Here is a 27626-nt window from a genome sequence, read left to right on the forward strand (position 1 = left end):
GTTTATTTATTGTGTACATGTATATATGGTCTATGGTATTTATCTCCTGTTCTTTATTATGTTTACATATTCTGTTGTGCAGCAGCAAGCAAGAATTTCATTCTTCTATCTGGGACACATGACAATAAAACTCCCTTGACTCTTGACTTGGACTTAAGCAAAGTCAAAAAAGGTTCTTGGGGGAAAAAGAGCTTCCTTAAATTTAGTTGCGTCTGGTTGGGTACCTATAGTAGTGTGAAGACTATTCCATGCTTTAATTATGCGGCGGAACTCCATGGAGCAGCCAGCATCTCTGGATAGAAGAAATTGGGTGACGTTTCGGGTAGAGACCCTTCTTTAGATTTCCTCTGGTTTTAGTGTTTTTAGTTTAATTTAAAGATACAGCATGGAAACAGGCCCTTCGGCCCACTGAGTCCACGCCGACCACTGATCACCCGTACACTAGTTCTATCCCACACATTAGTGACGTAAGTCAAGAGTGTTTTATTCTCTCACGTCCCAATGAAATCCTTACTTGCAGCAGCACAACAGAATATGTAAACATAGTACTCTGTAAACAATGTTATAAACGAGAAAACAAAACAGTGTATATTTATATATGAATATATATGAATATATAACTATATATACATACACACACACACACACACAATTTCCCTCCTGGGATTAATAAAGATTAATAAAGTTCTATCCTATTGTATCGTGTGTGTAGGAAGGAACTGCAGATGCTGGTTTAAACTGAAGATAGACACAAAAAGCTGGAGTAACTCAATAGGTCAGACAGAATCTCTGGACAAAAGGAAAATATTACGTTTTGGGTTGGGTCTGAAAAAGGTTCTTGCACACCTTTGGAACGTGGAAGGAAACAAGAGCATCCGGAGAAAACCCATGCGATCAAAGGGAAAAGGAGCAAACTCAATACAGACAGCACCCATATTCAGGATCAATTCCGGGTCTCTGGCAATTTTAGACAGCAACTTTATGGCCAATGTACTGCCCCATAGTCCTGAACCGAATTAAAACATACAGCTGCTGTAAAGGGGGACAAAGCGTCACTTAGAGATTTAAGACTGAAAATGGATAGTTTCTTTTTTTTTAGTAACCAAAGTTATCAACGTATAATTTTTTGTGTGTTGGAAAATAAAATATAGTGGCACATCTGGTGGACTTGCTGCCTCACACGCCAGAGACCTGTGTTCGATCCTGTCCTCGGGCACTGTCTGTGTTACATTTGCACATTCTCTCTGCAAGCGTGTAGGTTTCCTCCCACATCCCAAAGACGCATTGGCTTTGTAGGTTAACTTGTCTCTGTAAAATTGCCCCTAGTGAGGAAAGTGGGATAACAGAACTGTGACTGGGTAGACAAAAATGCTGGAGAAACTCAGCGGGTGAGGCAGCATCTATGGAGTGAAGGAATTAGGCGAAGTTTCGGGTCGAGACCCTTCTTCAGACTGATGTGAGGGTGCGGGGGGTGGGAAGTAGAAAGGAAGAGGCGGAGACAGTGGGACGAGGGAGAGGTGGGAAGCGGAGGAGAAAGCAGGGACTGCCTGAAATTGGAGGTCAATTTTCATTCCGCTGGGATGTAAACTGCCCAAGCAAAATATGAGGTTCTGCTCCTCCAATTTACAGTGGGCCTCACTCTGGCCATGGAGGAGGCCCAGGACAGAAAAGTTGGATTCGGAATGGGAGGGGGAGTTGAAGTGCTGAGCCACCGGGAGATCAGGTGGGTTATTGCGAACCGAGCAGAGGTGTTGGGCAAAGCGATCGTCAAGCCGACGCTTGGTCTCACAGATGTAGAGCAGCTGACACCTAGAGCAGCGGATGCAATCGATGAGGTTGGAGGAGGTGCAGGTGAACCTCTGCCGCACCTGGAAAGACGGCTTGGGTCCTTGAATGGAATCAAGGGGGGAGGTAAGGCGACAAGTGTAGCATTTCCTGCAGTTGCAAGGGAAAGTGCCAGGAGAGGGGGTGGCTTGGGTGGGAAGGGACAAATTGACCAGGGAGTTACGGAGGGAGCGGTCTCTGCGGAAAGCCGACAGGGGAGGAGATGGGAAGATGTGGCCAGTGGTGGGATCCCGTTGGTAGACAAAGCTGGAGAAAATCAGCGGGTGAGGAAGCATCTATGGGGTGAAGGAATAGGCGACATTTCGGGTCGAGACCCTTCTTCAGACTGATATCCAGAGGGAGGGGGGGTCGGCAAAAAGAAAGGAAGAGGCGGAGACAGTAGGCTGTGGGAGAGGAAGGCGGGAGAAAGCAAGGACTACCTGAAATTGGAAAAGCCAATGTTCATACCGCTGGAGTGTAAACCACCCAAGCAAAATATGAGGTGCTGTTCCTCCAATTTGCAGTGGGCCTCACTCTGGCCATGGAGGAGGCCCAGGCCAGAAAGGTCAGATTCGAAATGGGAGGGGGAGTTGAAGTGCTGAGCCATCGGGAGATCAGGTTGGTTATTGCGAACTGAGTGTAGGTGTTGTGCGACTCAATCGCCAAGCATGCACTTGGTCTCACGCTGAATATATTGATCATACGCTGAATAATCCAACCAGAATCTTGTTTGGAAGTGGAAAGAAATAATAGAAGTTGCATTCATTGCAACGTGTAAAAAGAGATGAGGTACTGTATTGTAATTTTGCTGCATGTCATTGTGGTATATATCATGTCTTGATTGGTGAATATGTTTAGTTTGTGACTTTATTTGAAGCTGAAATAATATGTGAATGCTTCATTGACCATGATTCTGACTGGCAACTATGCACTTCGTCCGAGCACATTATCGCACGTGTCATGCAAGCCGTCTTAAATGACCACCTAAACTGTCATTTGGCAACCTAAAAAGCTGCCTAGGTTGCCCAGCTGGTAACGGGAAAAAAAGTTAAGCGAGAGCCCTGAAGTAGACATAAACAATTATGTTCCATTTGGGAGGTTGTTAACTGTGGGGTTCTTTGTTGATCATGGATGTGGCATCAGTCATTTACAATCTATATTAGTGACCATACAGACACAAGAAAATGCAGATCCTGGAACATTGAATAAAAAACAAACTGCAGAAGGAACTTGATCTCTGCACTTCAGGAACTTTACATTTCCTGGTCCCCACTACCTCATCTTTGCCGTGGAAATCCAGTCCCTTTATACATCCATTCCCCATCACGATAGCTGTGTGAGTCAATGGGTATGTAAAAGATGTCTATGGATAGTATGTCTTCTTAAATGGAGGCAGAGAGAACAAGAGAGAAGAGAGTAATGTCAGAAATGGTCCAAGTGAATTTGAAGACAGGGTGGAAGTTGGAGGTAAAATTGATGAAATCAACAAGTTTTGCTTCGGTGCAGAAGGCCGCCACAATGCCGTTGTTGATGTAACAAGGGAATTGTTTGGGAGTGGTGCCAGGGTATATTTGGAACAAAGAGTGTTCAATGCAGCCACCAAAAAAACATACCATGTGAGTGCTCATGGCAACACCTTTGACTTGAAGAAAGTGAGGATAATCAAAAGAAATTGCTGAAGGACTGGACAAGTTCCACAAGTTTGGAGGAGAGTGTTAGCTGAGGGGAACTGATTGGGTCTGTTCTAACACCCCCAAAAGGCTATTCAACATTTTCAAGACAAATGTCAATAAGTTTTTGTTTTTGTTTAATTAGAGAATTAAAGAGGTAATAGAAAAATTATAGTTGAATTATATATTATCCTGAACACCAACAGAACAGGCAAAACCATAATTGACTATCGTTTACGGGCATTATAGGCATATCACTGGGCCAGTTATTTGATTCACATTTTTGTGTTAATTGTTCTTAGACAGTCCGTAAGAATTGAGAATGACTTACTTCCACTACAGCTTTGTGGGTGCAGAGGTGATTAATACAGGAACCACTGTCTTTTCCACAAATGGGCCAAGAAGTGGCTATTAGGGTGGAGGACTGGTTGTTTGTGAGCTTATGCAGGGATTTTACATGCTCCATATCCATGGCCTTGAGGTACTTATTACCACCCCACCTGCTCTTTATTAACTTTGAGCTATCATGGCCAGAAGTTTCCAGGAGACCTCGGGGATGTCAAGAAAGCTTCCTCCTACAACAGCTTGGAATAGATTAAGATGCACGGGATTCACAGTGACTTGATCATATGGAGTTAGAACTGGCCTACTGATAGAAGGCAGAATGTTATGGTGGAAGCGATTATTCAGGCTGGAGGTCTGTGAACAGTGTGGTTTTGCAGGGATCTGTGCTTGGGGGTCTGTGTTTGTCATGTACATAATGACTTGGATGTAAATGTAGATGGGTTGGCTAGTAAATTTGCAGACAATGCCAAGATTGCTGGAGTAGCTGACTGAGGAAAGCTATCAAAGGGTAGCAGGATATTAATCAGCTACAGAAATGGGTGGATAAATGGCAGACGGAGTTTAGTCCGAGCAGTGTGAAGTGCTGCACTTTGGGAGGTGGAATATGCGGGGAAAGTGTACAATTAATTGTAAGAGCCTTAACATTGATGTATGGAGGGATCTTGAGGTTCAAGCCCAAAAAATTCCTGAGAGTGGCAACGCAAGTGAATAGGGCGATAAAGAAGGAATATGATATTCATTGGTCAGGGCACTGATTATAATAGTTAGGAATTCATGGTGCAGCTTTATAGGACTTTGGTTAGACCACATTTGGAGTGTTATGTGCGGTTCTGGTTGCAGCATTAATGTGGAGGCTTTGGAGACAGTACAAGTTTGCTGGAATGATGCTTGGATAGGGGGTATTAGCTATTGAGCTGACTTGGATTGTTTTCTCTGGAATGCCAGAAGTTGCGGGGAGACCTGATAGAGATATAAAAAATTATGAAAAGCATAGTTAAGGTAGACAATCAGATCCTTTCTCCAGCATTGAGGACATAGTTTTAAGGTGAGAGGGGCAAAATTTAAAGGAGATGTGCAGTGCAAGTATTTTATAGAGGATGGTGTGTTCCTGGAACTTGCTGGAAACAGTGGTGGAAACGTGATGGAAACAGATACGATAGTAGTATTTAAAAGACTTTTAGATAGACACATGGATATGCAGCAATGTAGCTGAGATTAGTTTCTTTAGCATCATGTTTGGCATTGACATTGTGGGGCGAAGGACCTGTTCCTGTGCTGTACTGTTTTATGTTTCGGCAATCTAGTAGGTTTGAGTATATTTAGCACTCCTCACAGAATGATTGCTGTACAGAATGGGTAGCTGGTAGTAATAACAACAGTAAATGGGCAATTTACGATGAGTTGAACTTTCCCACATTAATCTTTTTTTGTGACCTTTTAAAAATCATGGCTGTGAAGACTGTGAAATAAACTTTTTAGAGATTCATTGCTGGACAATCCCATCAAGTGCAATTAACTAAACCCCATAACAGTTTTAAACCAAAGAAGCGTAGTCTTATAATATTTGTGTTTCAATTTGAAAATTTATGTTCCTGAGGAAACACTCCTTTGTTGTAAAATCTACTTAATTCAGAGCTACATCTGATGCTTTAGTTTTCAGTTTATCGCAATTAAAGCTGCAAATGAAGAACCTAAATTTTGTCCTTTACACTTTCATATGGTTTGTCTTTTTATTTTTAGCTTCCAATGAATCAGAATGTCAAAAGTGAGACGGAAGGTTACAGTTGAAAATTCAAAGACCATTTCTGAGAGCACGTCTCGTAGACCCAGTGTGTTTGAAAGGCTTGGGCCTAGCACAGGGCCAAGTGCTGAGGTCAGTATTTCATGACTGGGACAGCTTTTACTTTTCACTATTTCTACTAAACATTTTTTTAAAAGGATGGTCTAGATAAACAGCAACAAATAACTTAATGTAACAAATGGTACAATTAATTACTGCATTGATTAATCTAAGACCTTTGATTTTGAATTATTATTTACAGATGCAAATTGAGAGTATTTTGGCCCCCTTGGAAATTTATTTCTCCATTTTTCTACAGACCATTCTCCAGCTGTACAATGCTTCATTAAAAATAACTAACAACTGTGACACTACATTTTAGCTCCGTAATATTCTAGAACATTAACTCACTCACATTTTGAAAAATTTGTGTGTTTTTGTTTGCCCTATACAATACAAATGTGTATTAGTGGCCAGAGGTCTGTTGAACTTTATATGCAAATGATTGTTGATGAAAGAAATTTATGATTTCACGGGATTAAGTTTTTAAAATTAAGTATTGAGAGCAGGGGTAGGTTGGTGTGAAAAATAACTGCAAGTTTATGCTTATGGAAAAGATTAAATGAGATTTAGTCAGTAATAAATTATTTCTAAACCTTAAACCAAACACGTGGGCAGCAGAAAAATTTATAGAGTAAAAATATTAACACAGACAATAAACAGACTCAGCGTGAACTCCTGAAATGTCCAGATATTTTATGAAGTCTTCTCAAATCCCAAGGTTAATTGTAATTAAATCAAGGTTTTAACATGTCTAATGTGTTTCGGAATATTAATTATTTTACACCTATCTTATTCGCCCTCTTTATTTACTTTTTACTTATATGTTGTGATACCAACCATATCCCTGTAACTAGTTAGTTTAATATGCATTGTCTTGATATTTGCAGGTACAGTACAATAAATCAGTCTTGTCTTCAACAAGCTGGAAACCATGGCCTTCTATAAGATAAATCCTGATTGGATGGGCACTTTACCCAGAAACTTGAGGATTTGAATGACATTGCAGCATCTTCATTATTTAGAGGACATATTTGTGTAAATGTGTTTAGCAGCTGAGGATTCAATAGTGATCTAGGAACCAGACTGCAATGTTTGAGATATATGTGAAATTCACCGTGACTCCTATTTTTATCATGGGGCTTGAGCTTTAAATAAAATGCACACAAATAACTTCAGTTCAGTTGGAAGCCTTGTTGAGAGAGAAAAACAAGGTTGTTGGTGAAAGTACACAAAATGTTATTGTTACAAAAGAGGATGATTATCTGAAATGGCAAACCATTTTTTTTTTTACACAGGCCATACACTAATTGTAATGTATATCAGATATGAAAGTACTTGATGTATCCAACACCAGAATCAGGAAATTATTCCAGTTTCAATTATTAATATATCATCTTGATGACCAAAAGTATAATAGATGACATTTAATATTCCTCTGGTTCCCTGGATTGCAATGAAAAATGTATTATTGAACTTCTTGTGTATTAAATGATTTCAAGGTTCAAGGTCAGTTTATTGTCACATGTTCCAATTAAGGTACAGTGAAATTTGAGTTGCCATACAGCCATACTAAGTGAAAAGCAACAAGATACACAACCACATAAAATAAAGGTTAACATAAACATTCATCACAGTGGATTCCACATTCCTCACTGTGATGAAGGAAATAAAGTTCAAACTTCTTCCTCTTTGTCCTCCCACGGTCGGGGCAGTAAAAACCATCCACAGTCGGGGTGATCAAAGCCCTCGCAGCCGACGATCGAAGCACCTGTTGGGGTGATCGAAACTCCCGTGTCGGGGCGGTTAAAACTCTCCGTGGCATGGAGCTCCCGAGTCGACCTTTTCGTACCAGAGACCTTGGGCTTCATGATGTTAAAGTCCACATGCCCCGCGGTTGGAACTTTGATCCCCAGCAAAGGTATCGCAAGATCCGTGATGTTAAAGTCCCGCAGACTCCCACGGCTTGGAGCGCCCGTTGGTCTCCAGCAAAGGCCGCGCCACTCCATGATGTTAGGCCGCAGTGGGGTCGGAGATACGATACGGAAAAATATCGAATCTTCGTCAACGTAAGAGATTGAAAAAAAGTTTCCACTAACCCCCTCCCCCTCACATAAAACAAACCAAGGAACACTAAAACATACTTTTTACACATACTTAAAATAACAAAAACAGAAGAAAGGACAGACAGACTGTTGACGAGGCAGTTTATGTTTTCACAATTCACTTTGTGAAGGGGTGCAGCCGTGACATCCAGAAACGAAGCATTGAATTGCAGCATTGAATGTTAGACTGATACCAACGATTCATTACTGTGTTAATGTATGCTCTGCATTTTTCATTTTATTTCATCTGTTGTTTATTCTCTTATTTTAAAAAGAGGCACAAATTGCTCCAGTAACTCAGCGAGTCCGGCAGCATCTCTGAAGAAGGGTCCCAACTAGCCTCCAGAGACGCTGCCCGACCTGCCAGGTTACTCCAGCACTTTGTATCTTTTTTGAAAACCAGCATCTGCAGTTGCTGTTTCTCTCTTATTGTTAACAATTATTGTTAATTGTTCTACCACTACCTTATTGAATGATCAACATAAAGTTTCTCCCCATTGTATTGTATCTTAAAAATGGCTCCTTCCAAAAAATTAAACAAAACTTATCAGTTTGGTTATAGGTGCTGATACACCTCTGATTTAGCAGAGGGGAGAACGTTTTCAAATTCATATGTTATTGTTGTATTAAATGTCCACAAAATCTAGGGTCAACATTTTACCATTTCCACAGTTACACTTTAATGTTCCTCTGCCTATGCTAGCCTACAAAATACATTCAAGAAAAACCTTGTATTAACTACCGATTCATATTATAGTTACTGGAGGCTAATTTCTTACGTTCAGTATAACTTTAGAAATCATCATTCTCAACACCAGTTTCATTCCAATATTTATTTTGTGAGCATGTTTCATATTCACTATACAACATTGACTATACCTTCTAGCCCAAAGATAATTTACCCACAACTTTATAGCAAGAGATCACAAATGTTCCTGTAAAATTTATGCTGTAATTGGCGTGCATTTATTGAGTAATAATTGCCAGAATTATCTGAGATGAAACAAGACTGTCTCAAAATTTAACTATAGAGGCATTTGTCACGTGTTTCAATTATATTGCTCAGAAATCAACTATCACCTATTTTTGATATTGATCGAGTAGGATGAACAAATTTAAGGTTTGGGCTGATGCCTTGTTTAGGGTATTTTTTGCCAGATTGTGAAGTGGAGTAGAGGAAAAGTTTAACGTCATAAGGTGAGGTAGCAGCATCTGTGATTCTACCATCTCGCCTCGTCTGCAGCCATTCTTGTTGGTATCTAACTGGCTTTCACCCTTGTTAAGCACATTGGATTTTGTGATTAGATGACTGACCTCTCAACTTGCTCTGCTATGGTTAGGATTTAAATACTTGGCTGGGATGCATGTCCTGTTTATCAACTTTATTTACTTAAAAGAAAATGATATCCAAATAACAATTAATTCAATAAAATGACACTTGTTATATATATCCAAATTATTTATTTCCTTTCATTGGCGATCAAAACAGCAACATTATTTGCTTAATAAAATTATAGTGTCTAATCAGTGCAGCATTATCGCTGAAAAATAATCTCAGAAAGTACTCTAGATTAATTCAGAACATGGGTCTTCAATGTTGTATCCATGTTATAAATGAGCAAATTATGTTTTTAACCACCCATGAAGTAAAAAACCAAGAGAGACCGTTTGGAGTAAATGCATAAGCAACCATCCTTTCCACATATCTTGCCTGGCTGCTAAGTGGTCCCAGCATTTCTGTTTTTGTTTTTCTAATTTTCATTAACCACTGAATTTTGTTTTTACTCGCATTCAAACAGTCTGTGCATTACCTAATATTTGAAAAGACATCCAAATTACAATCTTTGACATGAAAGTTTTGCTTTCAGGAGCTTTAAACCTTCATAATGTGCTTTTTTGGTGTAGTTACTAAGGATTTCTTAAATCAGTTTTCAGGCCCATAAATGTACTCTCTTCTTAGTTATTAAAATAGTTAGGATTGAAAGTTTGTACCATTATAACAATATTAACAAAATGTGGCATGCATCAATGGTTTGAAGTCTTGTAATTCTTACCTGCACAGATGAAAAAGAAGAGCTGAGTTTGGAAACGGACCTTACCTCCTTAGTTTCCAAACGTGGCAGAAGTTATGAAAATTAATTTACCAGGATGATGCAGCACTCCGAATCAAATTCATTTTATGTTCAAAACAGAGAAAAGGTGCGGGTTGCTTTAATTAAGTTAAGCTGTGAGGGTTGGTGGTTATATTCCTGTAAAACTAGGTTTTTATATCTTAAGTTGTTGAATAAAATGCATAATCCCCAATCCTTCAATAACAGGATATCCAATGGGTATATTTGCCCTCTGTTCACCAGATTACCTACTGTCAAAAACTACATAATATTGCAAAGTACAGGAAACTGCTTTCTGAACATTTTTAATCTAACACTTTCAGCTATTTCTTGGAAATTCTCGAGCCCACAGATCAACTATTTTCTTAAAGCTGTGTTCTTTGGTAGCACAAAATGATATGGAAACAAAAACTAACGAGTTTGCAGTAGAAGTAACCTCTTTGTGTAATGCATTCTGCTCTACTAAAATTAATAATTTTAATAATAGTGTTTTGTATTGCATTTGTCAGCTATCAAAAAATAAACTATGATCCAGGAGCAAGATTGAGGCACGTGCCTATCTAGTTTTCAAAATCCTATATGAACAGTGTTTAGTTTCTAATAAGGGTATCTATCATTGCCGAGCCAGATAAAAGGTAATTTGGCCTAATTATTATTGATGATTGTTTGTTCTTTTGGAATAATCATTATCATGTCAGGCTAATTCTAGTTGGAAATTAACAGTCATTCCACTGATAATATAAGTTCCAAGGTGGCTGCAGACAATTTCTAAAGAGTTTGTGTTATTTACTTCAGGAGGTAATAGTTGATTAGGTAGTATTTTGTTTCATTGTATGGTAGAACTTTGGAATGGCTAATTAAGTATTTGATTGCTTTAAATTTCACTATGAATTCAGTTAAACTGGGAAACGTATTTGAAAAAATCAAAACTGGGATGTGAGCATTAAAAGAATATTTGTGTTGTACTCAAGTCATTAATTCTCTATAATCATGCCTTTCACGCAATTTTGTTTGATAATTTCAAAATTTTGTCACACCTTACACCATGTAACACCAATGTTAGAAATGTATGGTACAAATTAAATACAGCAATTTTAATTCAGTGTTATTTTATATTTTGGTTTATTGGCTTTCTACAATGCTGCATTTGAGCTTGTTTGCATCATTAAGTGTATGCAACTCTTGGTGAAAGTTATATTGTATCAAACCCATTAAAGCACTGACCAAGAATTAGTCAAACACAGAGGGGATAAATATTAGGACAGTTACAATGAAATCTAAAAATGTCTGCACGGATATATCTCATTACCTCTATATAGCATAAGATTTTGTGTTTAAAGTCATAAGGAGGACACTCTGTTTATTGTATGAATCAAATATGTTTTTAAGAATTGTTCTAAACAATTGTACAATTAAACATTTCTGTGTTTTAACCTAGACACAATGTCGTAATTGGATGAAAACTGGTCATTGTCCATATGGGAACACATGTAGGTTTACTCATGGATCCTCCCCCAGAGGTAAAGGATACAGTGCCACATACAGAAGGTAAAATGTAACTGATTCTTAAGAACTTAAATGATTTAAATAAATCTTTTGCGAAGCATTGTTAAATGATTTTTTTTTTCTCCTGTTCTAACTGATTTTTCATTTAGCACTTTGTATAATTTTTTAAATGTTAATTAGAATTTGTTTCTGGGCTCATCACTGTCCAGATTCACTGCTGAGCAGGTTTGATGATATTACAACTGACGGACACCATGAACCAGAACCAGTGGTCAGTCTCAAAATAAGACAGAAATGAGAAGAAAAAAAATTAAAACGCAAGGTATATTCAAGACTGAGATCAATTGATTTTATAAATAGTAGATGAATCAATGAATATAGATCGAAGTTTCAAGAGACATTTATTGTCACTTGCACCAATTGGTACAGTGAAATTTGGGGTCACCATACAGCTATACGAATAAAAAAAGAACACAGAACACCATATAGGGTTAGTAAGTTAGGAGTAAGTAGTCAGCCTCAATCTCTTCTATCGACAAAACATGCTTGGGGGCAGGGGGGGACAAGATTTTGTCAGATTTTAATAAAGGCCATTTTTTACATTTTGGTTTCACCATGTAGAAATGACAGCAGTGTTTGTACATAGTCCCCACATTTCAGGGCACCATAATGTTTGGGACACAGCAGTGTCATGTAAATGAAAGTAGTCATGTTTAGTATTTTGTTGTATATCCTTTGCATGTAATGACTGCTTGAAGTCTGCTATTCATGGACATCACCAGTTGCTGGGTGTTTTCTCTGGTGATGCTCTGCCAGGCCTGTAATGCCTCCATCTTTAGCTTATGCTAGTTTTAGGGGCTAGTTCCCTTCAGTTTTCTCTTCAGCATATAAAAGGCATGCTCAATTAGATTCAGATTGGGCGATTGACTTGGCCACTCAAGAATTGACCATTTTTTAGCTTTGAAAAACTCCTTTGTTGCTTTAGCAGTATGTTTGGGATCATTGTCTTGCTGTAGAATGAACCGCTGGCCAATGAGTTTTGAGGCATTTGTTTGAACTTGAGCAGATAGGATGTGCCTGTACACTTATAACCATATAACCATATAACAATTACAGCACGGAAACAGGCCATCTCGGCCCTACAAGTCCATGCCGAACAATTATTTCCCCTTAGCCCCACCTGCCTGCACTCATACCATAACCCTCCATTCCCTTCTCATCCATATGCCTATCCAATTTATTTTTAACTTCAGAATTCATTATGCCACTACAATCAGCAGTTGTATATCAATGTATGTGATTGAGCCAGTACCTTCAGCAGCCAGACATGCCCATAACACCCCCACCACCGTATTTCACAGATGAGGTAGTTTGCTTTTGCCCTTGGGCAGTTCCTTTTCTCCTCCATACTTTGCTCTTGCCATCACTCTGATATGTTAATTTTCGTCTCATCTGTCTACAAGACCTTTTTCCAGAACTGTGGTTGCTCTTTTAAGTACTTCTTGGCAAACTGTAACCTGGCTATCCTATTTTTGTAGCTAACCAGTAGTTTGCATCTTGCAGTGTAGCCTCTGTATTTCTGTTCATGAAGTCTTCTGCAGACAGTGGTCATTGACAAATCCACACCTGACTCCTGAAGAGTGTTCCTGATCCGTCGGACAGGTGTTTGAGGATTTTTCTTTATTAGAGAGAGAATTCTTCTGTCATCAGCTGTGGGGGTCATCCTTGGCCTGCCAGTCCCTTTGGGATTAGTAAGGTCACCAATGCTCTCTTTCTTCTTAATGATGTTCCAAACAGTTGATTTTGGTAAGCCTAAGGTTTGGCTGATGTCTCTAACAGTTTTATTCTTGTTTCTCAGTCTCATAATGGCTTCTTTGACTTTCATTGGCACAACTTTGGTCCTCATGTTGATAAACAGCAATAAAAGTTTTGAAAGGTGATGCCTGGAAAGACTGGAGGAAAGACTAGATGCTGAGAGCTCTCTTATACCTGCATTAAGGAGGCAATTAAACACACCTGAGCAATTACAAACGCCTGTAAAGTCGTGTGTCCCAAACATTATGCTGCCCTGAAATGGGGGGACTATGTATAAACACAGCTGTAATTTCTACATGGTGAAACCAAAATGTATAAAAAATACCCTTTAATAAAATCTGACAATGTGCACTTTAACCACATGTGATTTTGTCTATTACAAGTCTCAAATTGTGGAGTACAGAGGCAAATAAATAAATTATGGGTCTTTGTCCCAAACATAATGGAGGGAACTGTAGATAGAATTAGTTTAAACTCAAGTACAATAGATAGAACACAAGAGAAGATACAGGGTGCAGAATACAGTTCTCAGCATTGTAACACATAATTTTCTTAAACATAGTTTGTTGTCCATAATGGGGTGAATCGAACAGTACTCTAGCTTATGGAGGGACTGTTAGAAGGACCGTTATGTATTGCCATATCCATAATTATGGAAACTTATGGAAGGACTGTTAGAATTCTGATAATGGAGGGGAAGAAGCTGATGATGAATCTGGTGGTGCGTGCTTTCAAGCTTCTGTACCTTCCCGGATGAGAACAGGGAGAACAAGGAATAACCAACTGGGGTGGAACATGTCTTTGATTATGTTGGCTGCTTTTCAGAGGCGGAGTGAAGTGCAGATGGAGTCATTGGTGGGAATGATCAGTGTGATGGATTGGGTTACATCGAAAACTCTGCACTTCTTGTGCCTTGGGCAAAACTGTTCCCAAACCAAGGTGTGGTGCAACCTGACAGTTTGGTTTCTGCGGTACACTGGAGACATGCCAAAATTCCTCAGTCTCATCAGGAAGTGGAGGTGTCGGTCTACCTTCTTGGCTGCCGCATCAAGTAGTTGGTCCGTGATCTTTGGTAATTTTACCGCCAAGGAACTTGAAGCTTTCAACCATTTCCACTTCCGCACCATTGATGGTGATTGGGGCATGTACTCCACCATGCATCCTACAGTCCATATCTAGCTCGTTCGCCTTGCTGACATTGACAGTGTGGTTATTGTCACAACACCATCTTTGTGGTACATCTCGCACATTAGCAGCTTTAACACAGTAAATACCAATTTCCACATTATCGTGGCAAAGCAGCTATTTTTTCCAATCCATTATTGCCACTGAGTGATTTGGAAATTGAACTCCTTGGTTTCCATTTTTTTCATGTAATGGTGCGGTTTGATTGCATAGTTGAATACAAAACATCAGCACTGTATTTCACATAATATGGGATATGCTTTGGGACATTTTTAAGAGCTGTGGCAATATGATATAAGTATGGGTTCTTTGGTTGCATCAAACTCAATATGTTTTAATGCTCATCTTTAATAGAAAGATATAAGAATTAACTTATTTGAAAAAAAAACTTTACAATGTACTTTATGATGTCAGGATGTAGTTGCTGTGACTTAAGAATAGATATTATGATCTCATAAAGTTATATCTTCCCTGTGAACAGTGAAATGTATGACTATATGTCCTTGAATGCAGTCCCAATCTCATATATGAAGGGAACTTAATTTTTTTTGCCACTCATGTGGGCAACTGGATACCTCGCTTGTGCCACAGGTCCTAATGAGTTGTAGGCTTGCATTTTTTTTTTTCCATTACTACTAGCCTGATGTGTATGTAATATGTGCCAATTACATATTCTTAAGTTGCATCGTTTAACATTTATTAGAGCTACGATATTTGTTGTGGATGCAGTAATTCAACTTCCATGCATTAGAACTTAAAAAGATCAATTGTGAAATCCATGAATAATTCCACATTACAGTCCATAATCTCACTGTTATTAAAATCTGGCAGATCATAAAATATTGTCATCTACTACTTAATATGCAGAATAATTGGAGTAGTAAAACACTTAATTGACATCAAGCACACATGCAAAACAACTGATTTGGTTGTACTAATCGATGTTCTGGCTGGCTTTAAATATCTGTGTTTGGATATTTTTAAAGCTTCCATAAAACATTTGCATTTCTCTGCAACTAACTTCAATTGTAGGACTTTTCTATATTTAGATAATTTTTGATATATCAAGTTGCAGATGTTCTTGAGTTTATGATATTCTTTATTTGTCCCTCAATATTGTACTTTAAATTTTGTAGACTACAAATGTTCATTATTTGGTGATATCCCATTGATAATTGGAAAAAGTGCTTGCGTCAAGATTCTGTATTTGGATGTGTCTGACATTTTGGTTACTGGGTTAATGTTGATATAGAGATTCTAAAAATGAAATAAAAGTCTGGGATATCTGTAAATATATATTCTAATGTCACTAAAACATTTGTTGTATACATTCCTTTATAAATTTTAGCTAGACAGTAGAAACAAAAACCTTTAAAGGAATTCCTAATTTTTCAAATTTGTCACTTTTTTTGTGAATATGCAGATCTCCAGAAAGGCCAACTGGTGATTTACGAGAGAGAATGAAGAATAAAAGGCAAGATGTAGAATCTGAACCACAGAAGAGAACCCAGGATGAGTCCTCGTCTCCAACGAGGGTAAAAATGATTGTCATTCCAAATGTATGATTTATAGCAATCTTCCATTAACCTTTCCATCCTGGGCTTGAGAACTATGTTTTAATGAAAATATAAATTAGTTTCAAGTTGTTGAAAATTTTTCAGTTGCCAAAAATCATATATAATGTTACATCAAATGCGCTGTAATTAAAAATAATCTAATCTATGTCCTTTGATTGCTGATGTTAAGAATTGTAGCGTGAAAGGATACGTAGTTCTTCTTTCACAAAAGTGGAATTCAAGTGGAATAAATAGATGTCTTATTTTAGTTTCATGGCTTAGTCTTATTGCATGGGAACAGATCTCAGTATCAATGGATTTTTAACCTAAACAATCCAATAGAACATAGAGAACAGAACAGTAGAGGAATAGGTGCATTGAAACATCATGTCTACTCTGACAATGATGCCAATCTAACCAATCACATGTGCTTGTACATAGTCCATATCCCTCAATTTCCTGCTTGCTCATGTATCTGCCTTAATGCCTCTTAAACATTACTATCGTATCTATCACCGACCCTGGCAGTGCATTCCATGCCATATGTAATGAAACATATACAGGCATATATATGCCTCACCTCATACTTGGCCCAGATTAAAACTAGAAGGCAGCGGGAAAGATTTAATGGGATTCTGAAGGGTAGGTTTTCACGGAGTGGATGGTGGATATATGGGACGAGCTGCCGGAGACAGTGGTGGGGATGCAATTACGGTTTATCCAACATTTAGACATGGGAGTGCATGGATAGGAAAGGTTTAATGGGATACGGTCCAAATGTAGACAAGTGGGACTAGCTCAGGTAGGCAATTTGCTCGGCATGGATGAAGGGCCTGTTTCCGTTCTGTGCTCTTTGATTCTAGGATTCCATTCGCCTTTTCTTTGCAAAACCTAAAATTGTGTATGGTAATTATATGGCCAAAATAAAGTTATATTTGAGATGAGAGTTGCATGCAAAGGTAGGAAATAGTGGAATAGAATTTTATGCTTGTAAAAATGGATAATATTTTCCTTGTATCAGTATAAAGTTAGAGAGTCAAGTCAAGTGAGTTTATTGTCATGTGTCCCTAATAGGACAATGAAATTCTTGCTTTGCTTCAGCACAACAGAACATAATAGGCATTGACTACAAAACAGATCAGTGTGTCCATATACCATAATATAAATATATACACACATGAATAAATAAACTGATAGAAACATAGAAAATAGGTGCCGAGGTAGGCCATTCAGCCCTTCGAGCCTGCACCGCCATTCAATATGATCATGGCTGATCATCCAACTCAGTATCCTGTACCTGCCTTCTCTCCATACTCCCTGATTCCTTTAGCCACAAGGGCCACATCTAACACCCTCTTAAATATAGCCAATGAACTGGCCTCAACTATCTTCTGTGGCAGAGAATTCCACAGATTCACCACTCTGTATGAATTCTCATCTCGGTCCTAAAAGACTTCCCCCTTATCCTTAAACTGTGACCCCTTGTTCTGGACTTCCCCAACATCGGGAACAATCTTCCTGCATCTAGCCTGTCCAAACCCTTAAGAATTTTGTACGTTTCTATAAGATCCCCCCTCAATCTTCTAAATTCTAGCCAGTACAAGCCGAGTCTATCCAGTCTTTCTTCATATGAAAGTCCTGCCATTCCAGGAATCTTCTCTGTACTCCCTCTATGGCAAGAATGTCTTTCCTCAGATTAGGAGACCAAAACTGTACGCAATACTCCAGGTGTGGTCTCACCAAGACCCTGTACAACTGCAGTAGAACCTCCCTGCTCTTATACTCAAATCCATTTGCTATGAATGCTAACATACCATTCGCTTTGCTAACATATCATTCGCAAGTCACAAGATAAAGTGCAAATAACAGATAATGGGCTATTAATGTTCAGGGTTTTTCCGAGCCAAGTCTAAAGTCATAAAACAAGAGACATTAACCCACCATGCCCATGCTGAACTTCAGGAACCCCTTTATACCAATTCCATATTTCCAAGACATAGTCATTTTTTATGCAAGAGATACATTTGTGGCAAAATGAAACCAGAGAAGATAAATGCATTTTTGTTTTCTGCAGTACAATAAAACAAGTTATTTTATTTAGAGGGCTGCTTCAAGAAGCAGACGTCGAGAAAAAGATGATGCTAATCTGAAAATTACCAAGGAACGCACCCCAGAAAGTGAAGAAGAATCAGCTGAATGGGAAACAGGCAGAGATGGTAAATTGGATTTTATTTATATAATCAGAAAATACATAATTGTGAACATTGCATTTGTAAAATTTTCAAAAGAATTAGCTGTGATGAAGCTAATTATATATACAGTGTCCTCCATAATATTTGGGACAAAGACCCATCATTTATTTATTTAGTTCTTCCATAAGCTAGGGTACTGCTCGATTCACCTCTACCCCATTAAGGACAACAAACTATGTTTAAGAAAATGATGTGTTACAATGCTGAGAACTGTATTCTGCACCCTGCACCCTGCACCTCTTTGTATCCCTGCACCCTGTACTTCCAGTATCTATTGTACTTGAATTTAAACTAATTGTATCTACAGTTCCCTCCATAATGTTTGGGACAAAGACCCATCATTTATTTATTTGCCTCTGTACTCCACAATTTGAGATTTGTGATATAGAAAATCACATGTGGTTAAAGTGCACATTGCCAGATTTTAATAAAGACCAGTTTTATCCATTTTGATTTCACCATGAAGAAATTACAGCTGTGTTTATACATAGTCCCCCATTTCAGGGCACCATAATGTTTGGGACACATGGCTTCATGGGTGTTTGTAATTGCTCAGGTACATTTAATCGCCTCCTTAATGCAGGTATAAGAGAGCTCAGCGGGGGTGGTGTGGGCCCAGCGGGGGTGGCGTGGGCGGAAGATGGTTTGGGTCCCAGCAGCGGGGGGGAGGCAACGGCAGCGGGCCCCGCCGCAGCGGCGTCTGGTGTTGTGGTTACAGCCACTCCCACCCGACAACGGGCGGACAGTCTCCTGGTCGCCAGGCTGGCCGTTGACGAGGCTACGACACCGCGGATGGAAACGCTGGACCGGGCGGGCGTACAGACACGGCACCGCACCCCTCCCCCCTCACTCCCTCCTCTCCCCTCCCTTCCCCTCCCTCAGGCCCGGAGAAATGGGTTACTAAATCATCCCGCGGGCCAGATTAGACCCCCTCACAGACTCCCCCTCTTGCAACGCAATATTCTACTTACTACTTACCTGGAGTAGAAGCGAGCCATCGAGCTGAATGGGTGCAGCACAAATGGCAGTCTGATCCCGCCCGAGCCCATGACGCACGCACGGAGAGACGCCGTCATTTTGCGTCGCTTACCCAACTGCGTAGGCGCGGATGGGCGCTTTTTTTCCCTGAATAATCCAGCGGCCAGAACCAGAATTTCAGGCGATTTCTGACAAAGTGGAAAGGCTGATTGCGCTCGGATTTTTTCTGATTTTTTTCTGGGGATTTTTTCTTACTCTGGGGGAAAAAAGGGGGGTGCGGTCGCACCCAATGCACCCCCCCTTCGGACGGCCATGTGATCAAGTAATAGGAAGACTGGGAGGGTTGAATTATCGCCAATTGCATAACTGCAGATATCTTGCATTGTGTGAGATCTCGGTTTGTGGTTGCGTTTCTGATTTACGAACAGTTCTCAGGAATGGAACCCTGCTGTAACCTGGGAGGACCTGTAGGTAGATTTAACACATGTGGTGTAAGAATGTAGGTGAAGAGACTGTTTAAAAAGAGCAAAAAAGCAATTTGGGGGTATTTTCCCTGAAGGTTTGGCACGTGTTTTTCGGTAGAAGTGCAACATGTGTATGCGGAGTGAGACTAAGAGGGAACAATAGTTTATAATCTAAGCTATTTTATTCATGGAGATGGAAGAACGTCTTCATCTAATAGTGATATTAAGCCACCAATCATTTTCTGCCATTGTCCCTTCTATGGAAGTCTGATGAGGAAAATAATGGTTTCAATTGCCAACCCATAATTCAGGATCTGAGATGAAGATTAATGAAGAATCTGAACCAAAATGAAGGCATACATACCATAAATCCTGCAAGGATTAGGAGTAAAGGGTGTGTGGCAGTTAGTGAAGAAGTAGGAAACACTAGGATAAGTGAACAAACTTTTAGAAGCAATTTTTTGATAGGCTGTGAAAGGGAAAAAAGATTTTAGATGTGAATCTTCTTCAAATTAAACGATTTTCATGTTATACCTGGAGAAACTCAGCGGGTGAGGCAGCATCTATGGAGCGAAGGAATAGGTGATGATTCGGGTCGAGACCCTTCATGATATACCTGTAATGAGAGCAATAAAACAGCCTCAAGAATGCTAACAAGGCTAAAACTGGAGGAACAGGAAAGCATAGCTAAATGATAATACCGTAGAATATTAGCTTAGTTGAACTATGATGAATAATTTTAATGTAACCCACATAGGCCCTGATAATTATTCAAATACTATTGTTTTTTATTGTAAATTTATTTGTTACATTGCGTTAATGTCCTTATAAAATCTGCAGCAAGAATTTCATTGTTCCATCTTCAGTGCACATGACAATTAAACACACTAGATCCCTTGATTCTACAGCTCATGTAGGGTTTAATCCCACATCTTAATGTTTCCTTTTACTTCTTCGGGAATGCCTGATGCAGTATATGAGGTTAGAGGAGATGTACGTAAACTGCTTTCTCACCTGGAGGGACTGCTGGGGTTCCTGGATGGGTGTGATGGAGGAGGATTAGGGACAGGTTACATCTTCTGCGATTGCAGGGAAAAGTACCGAGGGAGGGGGTGGTTTGAGTGGGAAAGGCCGAGTGAACCAACGAGTTGTAGAGGGAGCAGTCTCTGCGGAAGGTGGACAGGGGTGGAGACAGGAAGATGTGAGAGGTACACAAAAAAGCTGGAGAAACTCAGCGGGTGCAGCAGCATCCATGGAGCGAAGGAAATAGGCAACATTTCGGGCCAAAACCCTTCTTCAGACTGATCGGGGGTGGGGGGGGGGCGGGGACAAGAAAGGAAAAAGGAGGAGGAGCCTGAAGGCTGGGGGATGGGAGGACCCAGCAGGGGGACTGAGGAAGGGGAGGAGATAGCAAGGACTAACAAAATTGGGAGAATTCGATGTTCATGCCCCCAGGATGCAGACTCCCCATATGAGGTGCTGTTCCTCCAATTTCCGGTGCTGCTCGCTGTGGCCATGGAGGAGACCCAGGATAGAGAGGTCGGAGACGGAGTGGGAGGGGGAGTTGAAGTGCTGAGCCACCGGGAGGTCAGCTTGGTTACTGCGGACCGAGCGGAGGTGTTCGGCGAAACGATCGCCCAACCTCCGCTTGGTCTCACCGATATAGATCTGCTGACATCTAGAGCAGCGGATGCAATAGAGATGAGGAGTCTGGGGAGTCTGCATCCTGGGGGCATGAACATCGAATTCTCCCAATTTTGTTAGTCCTTGCTATCTCCTCCACTTCCTCAGTCCCCCTGCTGTCTCCTCCCATCCCCCAGCCTTCGGGCTCCTCCTCCTTTTTCCTTTCTTGTCCCCGCCCCCCCCCCCACCCCCGATCAGTCTGAAGAAGGGTTTCGGCCCGAAACGTTGCCTATTTCCTTCGCTCCATAGATGCTGCTGCACCCGCTGAGTTTCTCCAGCTTTTTTGTGTACCTTCGATTTTCCAGCATCTGCAGTTCCTTCTTAAACAAGATGTGAGAGGTGGTGGGATCACGTTAGAGGCAGTGGAAATGTCGGAGATAGATGTGTTGGATGTGGAGGCTCGTAGATAGTTTACAACGCAATTGTATAAACAATTAATTCTACAATTTTTGGTAATTAACCAAACCCCCTCCCTTCCTGACCCCCCCCCCCCCCCCCATCCATTTCCCTGTGCCCCACATGGACTTACACCCAATTATCCCCTCCCCCCATCCCTATAACCTACATTCTTTCTTCTTTCATCTCTATCTCTCAGCTTTTGTCCTACATCTCTGGCCTTTGTCCAACCATCTGCCTATCAAACCTCTGTATCCACCTATCATTCACAAATAATTGCTGTATCTTATTAAAGTAATAAATATTTGGAATTGTTGAGAAATTGCTTGTGTGGTATCAATGGAGGGAAGTGAACAGCAGGCCAAAGTGCTTATAGAATCACTTAAGTACCTTTATTTCCAGTTTATGTAATCAACTTGTATGCCATTAAAGTTCTCGGGCTGACTTTATTCTGCAGTGTAAAAGTGATTTCAGCTTCAATGTCAACGCATCACTACAACTCTGTCTCCTGCAATACCCAAGGTCGTGCCTTGCTCTCTTTCAACGTTTTTCATGGCTTTATAACTGTTTTAAATGTGTCTTGTATTCAAAAATATAAAATGTCAGTATTACAAAAAAACATTGTTAAAAATGCAAAATATATTATAGACACAAGTCAATCTGAAATAATTAAGAACAAAGCAAATAATTGAATTTACCTGTTGTATTGCATTGAATAGTCCTGATCTCCAAGTGGGCATCACAATTTAAATGAATGAAGATTCCAGTCGTCTGCTGGTTCTAATTGATCTAGGTTCATGGAGGTAGGTTCCCTTGAGTGACAGTTCACCACGAGAGACAGATCATCAGTACCTGTCACCCAGCTCACCCTGGACTTCTATTCCTGGCTGCATAAATCCAGGAATGAATTATCCGAGAGCATCTGAATGTTAGCAGACCCTTTGGAACCATCAGTCACAGCCAGGATGATTCATCTGATGGCTTGACATGCAATCACCAGAGGAAGTGAAATGCTCAATTATATGAGCAATTTAACAGAGTGCAATTCTAAGTGGCATTCTTTGACTGATTATTTATTGAAACCAGCAGTATTTTGAACTGTTAAAACATTTATAGCCAAGTCAGAACCCTTAACTACATTTAAGGGTATCTATTTTTTTGGCAAATAAAAGAAATGTGCCTAGGCTTTGATCAATGGGATACTTTGAAATCTCCTAGGCTATTTTTAAGTTGCTCCTTTTATGACTTCATCATTTTGGTAATCCTGCCCAATTTGAGATAAGAAAAACTTCATGCAATTTACTGAGAATATTTTTTAAAGTATGGCTACTTTGCTTTCATGGTTATCTGTGTTGCAGATTCTGATAATGGGGATGTAAACTATGATTATGATCATGAACTGTCCCTTGAAATGAAGCGGCAGAAAATACAACGGGAACTGATGAAACTTGAACAAGAGAATATGGATAAAAGAGAAGAAATAGTCATCAAGAAGGAGGTTGGTGTACAAGGAAGTTGCTTGTTTGTAATATTGCAGTGAGAAAATCTAGAAAACATCATGGATGAATTTATTGTATTTAATACCGTGCGTTTAAGTGAACTAAATATATATAAGAATTAGGGGAAAAAATAGTTTTTGTACTGATGATACAGACTGTACATCTCTGAGCAGGATGCAGTTGTAGACTAAGTGAAAAATAATTAATCATTCAATTAAAACCATGATCAATTTACAGTATTGAAAATTTTGTATTAAAAAGATTATGCCAATTTGTTAATATGTTCGGGATGCTGGTGGACTCGGATACATTAGTGGCATTTAAGAGGTTTTTAGATAAACTGATTTCACATGGTCCATATTAATTTGTCTATCTCAGCATCATGTTTGGGATAGACATTGAGGGCAGAAGGGCTGTTCGTGTGCTGTACTTTTCAGTGCCAATGGAATGACCAGAACAGCACATAATACTCCAAATGTGGCCTAACCATTATAGAGCTTTATAAGTCTTATAGAGCTCCAACATGGTTGAAGTAAAATAACCTTCATCACTTCTTGAAAAAACGTTTGCTAAACTATCATTTTCATAAATCCTGTTTTTGGCATTTAATATATGTTGTTGATATATTTTACATCCACAACTGAAGTTTCACTTCATTTGGTTTATAAAGTGGATGTTTGCCTTCCTCTGAAATTTGGTGTCTATCTGTCTGTCTGTCTGTCTATCTGTCTATCTGTCTGTCTGTCTGTCTGTCTGTCTGTCTGTCTGTCTGTCTGTCTGTCTGTCTGTCTGTTCTTGACCGGTTTTGGCGATCTGTGCAGCGATTTCCGAGAGAACGCCGCCACCTACGGCCGTCATTTTTGGCCACCTTGCTCAGAGCCCCCCTCCGCCGCATGTGTGCCGAGGATTTTTCCAGTCGATGAAAAATGACAGAGATATTAATGATTTTACAAAATTCCCCATTCTCTCTGCTGCCCCCGCTGGCGGCAGGGGGGATGGACTATAAAACCAGGAAGTGGCGTGCCTCAATTGGTCTGCAAGCTGGAGGAAAGCAGAGGGTCACGTTTCTCTGAGCTGTGAATAACACTGAACACATGTTCACACAACTGTGAGTAAGTACCCTTAATGTGGTTTGAAAATGAAAATATGGTTAAAGTAAAAAAGCACTGCCTGCAAATGGTTGTTTGGGGGGTTTGGATTGAAATAAAAAGGCACTCTTTCTCCCCCCCTCTCCTCTCCCCCCCCCCCCCCCCCCTCCTCCCCCCTCCCCCCCCCCTCCTCTCCCCCCCCCCCTCTCCTCTCCCCCCCCCTCCCTCTCCCCCCCCTCTCCCCCCCTCCCCCACTCCTCTCCCCCCCTCTCCTCTCCTTCCCCCCCCTCTCCTCTCCCCCTCTCCTCTCCCCCCCCTCTCCTCTCCCCCCCTCTCCTCTCCCCCCCTCTCCTCTCCCCCCCCTCTCCTCTCCTCCCCCCTCTCCTCTCCCCCCCCTCCTCTCCTCTCCCCCCCTCTCCTCTCCCCCACCTCTCCTCTCCACTCCCCCCCCTCTCTCTCTCTCCTCTTTTTCTCCCCCTCCTCCCCTCCATCCCCTCCCCCACCGTCCCTCACCTAAACCCCCTCCCCTCCACACACCCCTACCCCCTTCCTTCCACCTCCCTGCTCCCCACCTCTCCCCCTCCCCTCAGCACACCCCCTCACTCCCCCCTCTCCTCTCCCCCTCTCCTCTCCCCTCACCTCACCCCCCCTCTCTCCCCCTCACTCTCACCCTCTCTCTCTCCTCCCCTCCACCCCCATCTTTCCCCTCTCACCCACCCTCACTCTACCCCCCCCCTCCCCCCCTCCCTAAATGTGACTGCAAGTTGGGGGCTATGCGTCAGTAGATAGGGTGGTTATGGGGTAAAAGGAGCAAATTAATAATATTAATATAATATCAAGGGGGTAATTAGCGTGAGTGCGGGGGGGGGGGATAGTTAGTGTGTGTGACACTGCGTGCCGCCTCCCCCCCCCCCACAACCGCAAGTTGGGGGAACAGACCCAACGGGTCTGCACTTGGTCTAGTATATTACTAAAAGTCTGATCTTGACCGCTTTTGACTCACTGCAATGTGATTTCTGAGAGAACGCCGCCACTTACGGCCGTCATTTTTGGCCACCTCGCCCAGAGCCCCACTCCGCCAGACTGGACCGGAGGATTTTTCCCATCGATGAAAAATCAGAGAGATATTAATGTTTTAAAATAAATTGCCATTCTCTCTGCTGCCCCTGCTGGTGGGAGTGGGGAGGGACTATAAAACCCGGAAGTGGTGTGCCTCACTCAGTCTCTGCAAGATGGAGGAAGCCAGAGGGTCACGTCTCTCTGAGCACTGAATAACACTGAACACATGTCTACTCAACTGTGAGTGCCCTTAATGTGGTTTGAAAATGAAAATATGGTTGGTTTGAAGTAAAAAGGCACTGCATGCAAATGGTTGTTTGGGGGGTTTGGTTTGAAGTAAAAAGGCACTGCAAAGGGTTGTTTGGGGGTTTGGGGTTGAAGCAAAAAGGCACTGCAAATGGTTGCCAGTCAACTGCCAGCCCACCAGCCGTGAGTGAGCTGCCAGCACATCAGGCTTGAGGGATTGAGCTGCCACCCCAAGAATCCATTTGGCCCACAATGTCCATACTAACCCTCTGGAAACCAGTCCCTTCAGCCCACAAGACCCATACTAGCGCTCCAGAAAGCCCCCTCCCCCCACCACTGGCCACCAATATTGGAATTGGTGGAGAGGTGGAATATTGCGTCAGGGGACCAGCCCTCCCCTGTGAAGCTGGGACCCAACGGGTCCCACTTAGTCTAGTGACAAACTAAATTTGCAGCATGGAAAAACTATGTTGGGTAATACTGGCACCATCAGTTGAGCAGTCCATCAGATGAGACTGCTTTTAGGCAAGTATTACAGGGAACAACTTAATTTTGCCGTAAATTTTAATGTCTCTTACCAAGTAAAATGTTTCTCTATTAAAGATATCTCCGGAACCTGTGAGAAATAAGCGCTCCCCATCTCCAAGAAATTCAAGCAAATCGCCTAAACATAAAACTAGTCCAAAATTGTCTTCTGGTAAGAAGGAGAAAAAAGGATCAAGATTGACATCTCCCGTAAGCGACCAACAAAGGTTTGTATGATGAATTTAAAATGTTGATTAAATTAAGATTATTGAGATTTTTAAAATATTGTACAGTTAAAATTAAAAGCCTTGTCCCACGGTACAAGTTCATTCCAAGAGTTCTCCTGAGTTTGCCCTGATTCGAACTCGGAGATTTACGGCAATGGCCACTCGTTGGTACTCGGGGCTCTCGTGAACATTTTTCATCATGTTGAAAAATCTTCATGAGTCTTCCCCTACTTACCTGCCGTTAACGAGTCTTCCCGAGTACCTGCCGTTAGCGCTAAGAGACGTCCCCGAGCTCCGACGTACCCGCTACGTTCATTCTCCGTGCTTACCACAAGTTTGATTTTTTTTAAACTCGGGAGAGCTCTTGGAATGAACTCGTACCGTGGGACAGGGCTATAACCATGATTAACTGCTGTTTTAATTGTATACTTGAACAGTAATAAAGTGCAATTATTTTTGAATGGTACATGGTAATAACTTTTATTTATAGACTAATTACTTAACTTAAAATGATTGTCTATATATTGTAATAGTTGTTGGCATGTAGAGTCTAAGTTTTGTTACCAGTTTATTTTCCTGTAATTTCCACCCAGGTGTTTTTAAACATGTTGAGGTATTCAAATAATGTGTGGTTCATTTCATTACCTTAACATCATCATCCCTCTCCAGCAAGCAGTCAGAACAAGAGCAAATATTTAGCAAGTTTCTGAAAAGTAAAAGATCTGTGTGGAATCATAGGAATAGAATAAGCCATTTGACCCTTCCAGCATGCTCTCCCATTGAATAAAGATACAATATGGTAACCTGATTATTGAGACTGGAGGCATGCATCCTGTTAAACAGGTACTTTTGTTTTTGTGGAAGAAGAAGCTTTCCGTTTAGTATGAAAAATATGAAATTTTGGAAATGATAAACAGATTCAGGGGCAGAGTCTTTAAAACTAGACTAAGTCTAGGTCTAAATATAAACCGTAAGCTTTAAAAAAAACAGCAGAGTCAATTGAAAAACCATTAGGGAAATGATGAAGGCTCAGACCCTTGCTTTGCTCAGTATATTCTGATTTCTACGGTGTATTGCTGGGGATTTGATTGAACATCTGTGCATTTTGAAAGTCACTAAACCTAAAGAAAGGTTGGCATTTATTCCGAAGTACTAAAAACAACCGAGTGAGGTGGCGGGCATTTGTCAATGGCCTATGCTACCTGGAGGAGCAAAGGGCTTCAGAAGTAAGAAGACTAAAAAGATTAGACAT

The 27626-nt window shown here is 40.8% G+C and overlaps 1 protein-coding gene across 10 annotated transcripts in view; it reads left to right on the forward strand.

The window, feature by feature from the left end:
- The window catches only part of zc3h13 (zinc finger CCCH-type containing 13), a 108785-nt gene that overhangs the window by 11415 nt on the left and 69744 nt on the right, over positions 1 to 27626 (forward strand). For 8 of the 10 annotated variants that reach the window (XM_033032860.1, XM_033032863.1, XM_033032864.1 and 5 more), the window contains exons 2-7: positions 5580 to 5712; positions 11334 to 11443; positions 15825 to 15936; positions 18059 to 18173; positions 23089 to 23228; positions 26226 to 26374. In XM_033032860.1, coding sequence (XP_032888751.1) covers positions 5596 to 5712; positions 11334 to 11443; positions 15825 to 15936; positions 18059 to 18173; positions 23089 to 23228; positions 26226 to 26374 — 743 coding nt within the window. In that variant the 5' untranslated portion in view covers positions 5580 to 5595. Of the gene's footprint in view, positions 1 to 5579; positions 5713 to 9846; positions 9984 to 11333; positions 11444 to 15824; positions 15937 to 18058; positions 18174 to 23088; positions 23229 to 26225; positions 26375 to 27626 lie in introns of those variants that run through there. The other 2 variants (XM_033032862.1, XM_033032865.1) reach the window with 2 other exon arrangements.

Source organism: Amblyraja radiata, chromosome 14 (assembly GCF_010909765.2).
Source record: "Amblyraja radiata isolate CabotCenter1 chromosome 14, sAmbRad1.1.pri, whole genome shotgun sequence".
In the NCBI taxonomy this organism is placed as follows: Eukaryota; Metazoa; Chordata; class Chondrichthyes; order Rajiformes; family Rajidae; genus Amblyraja; species Amblyraja radiata.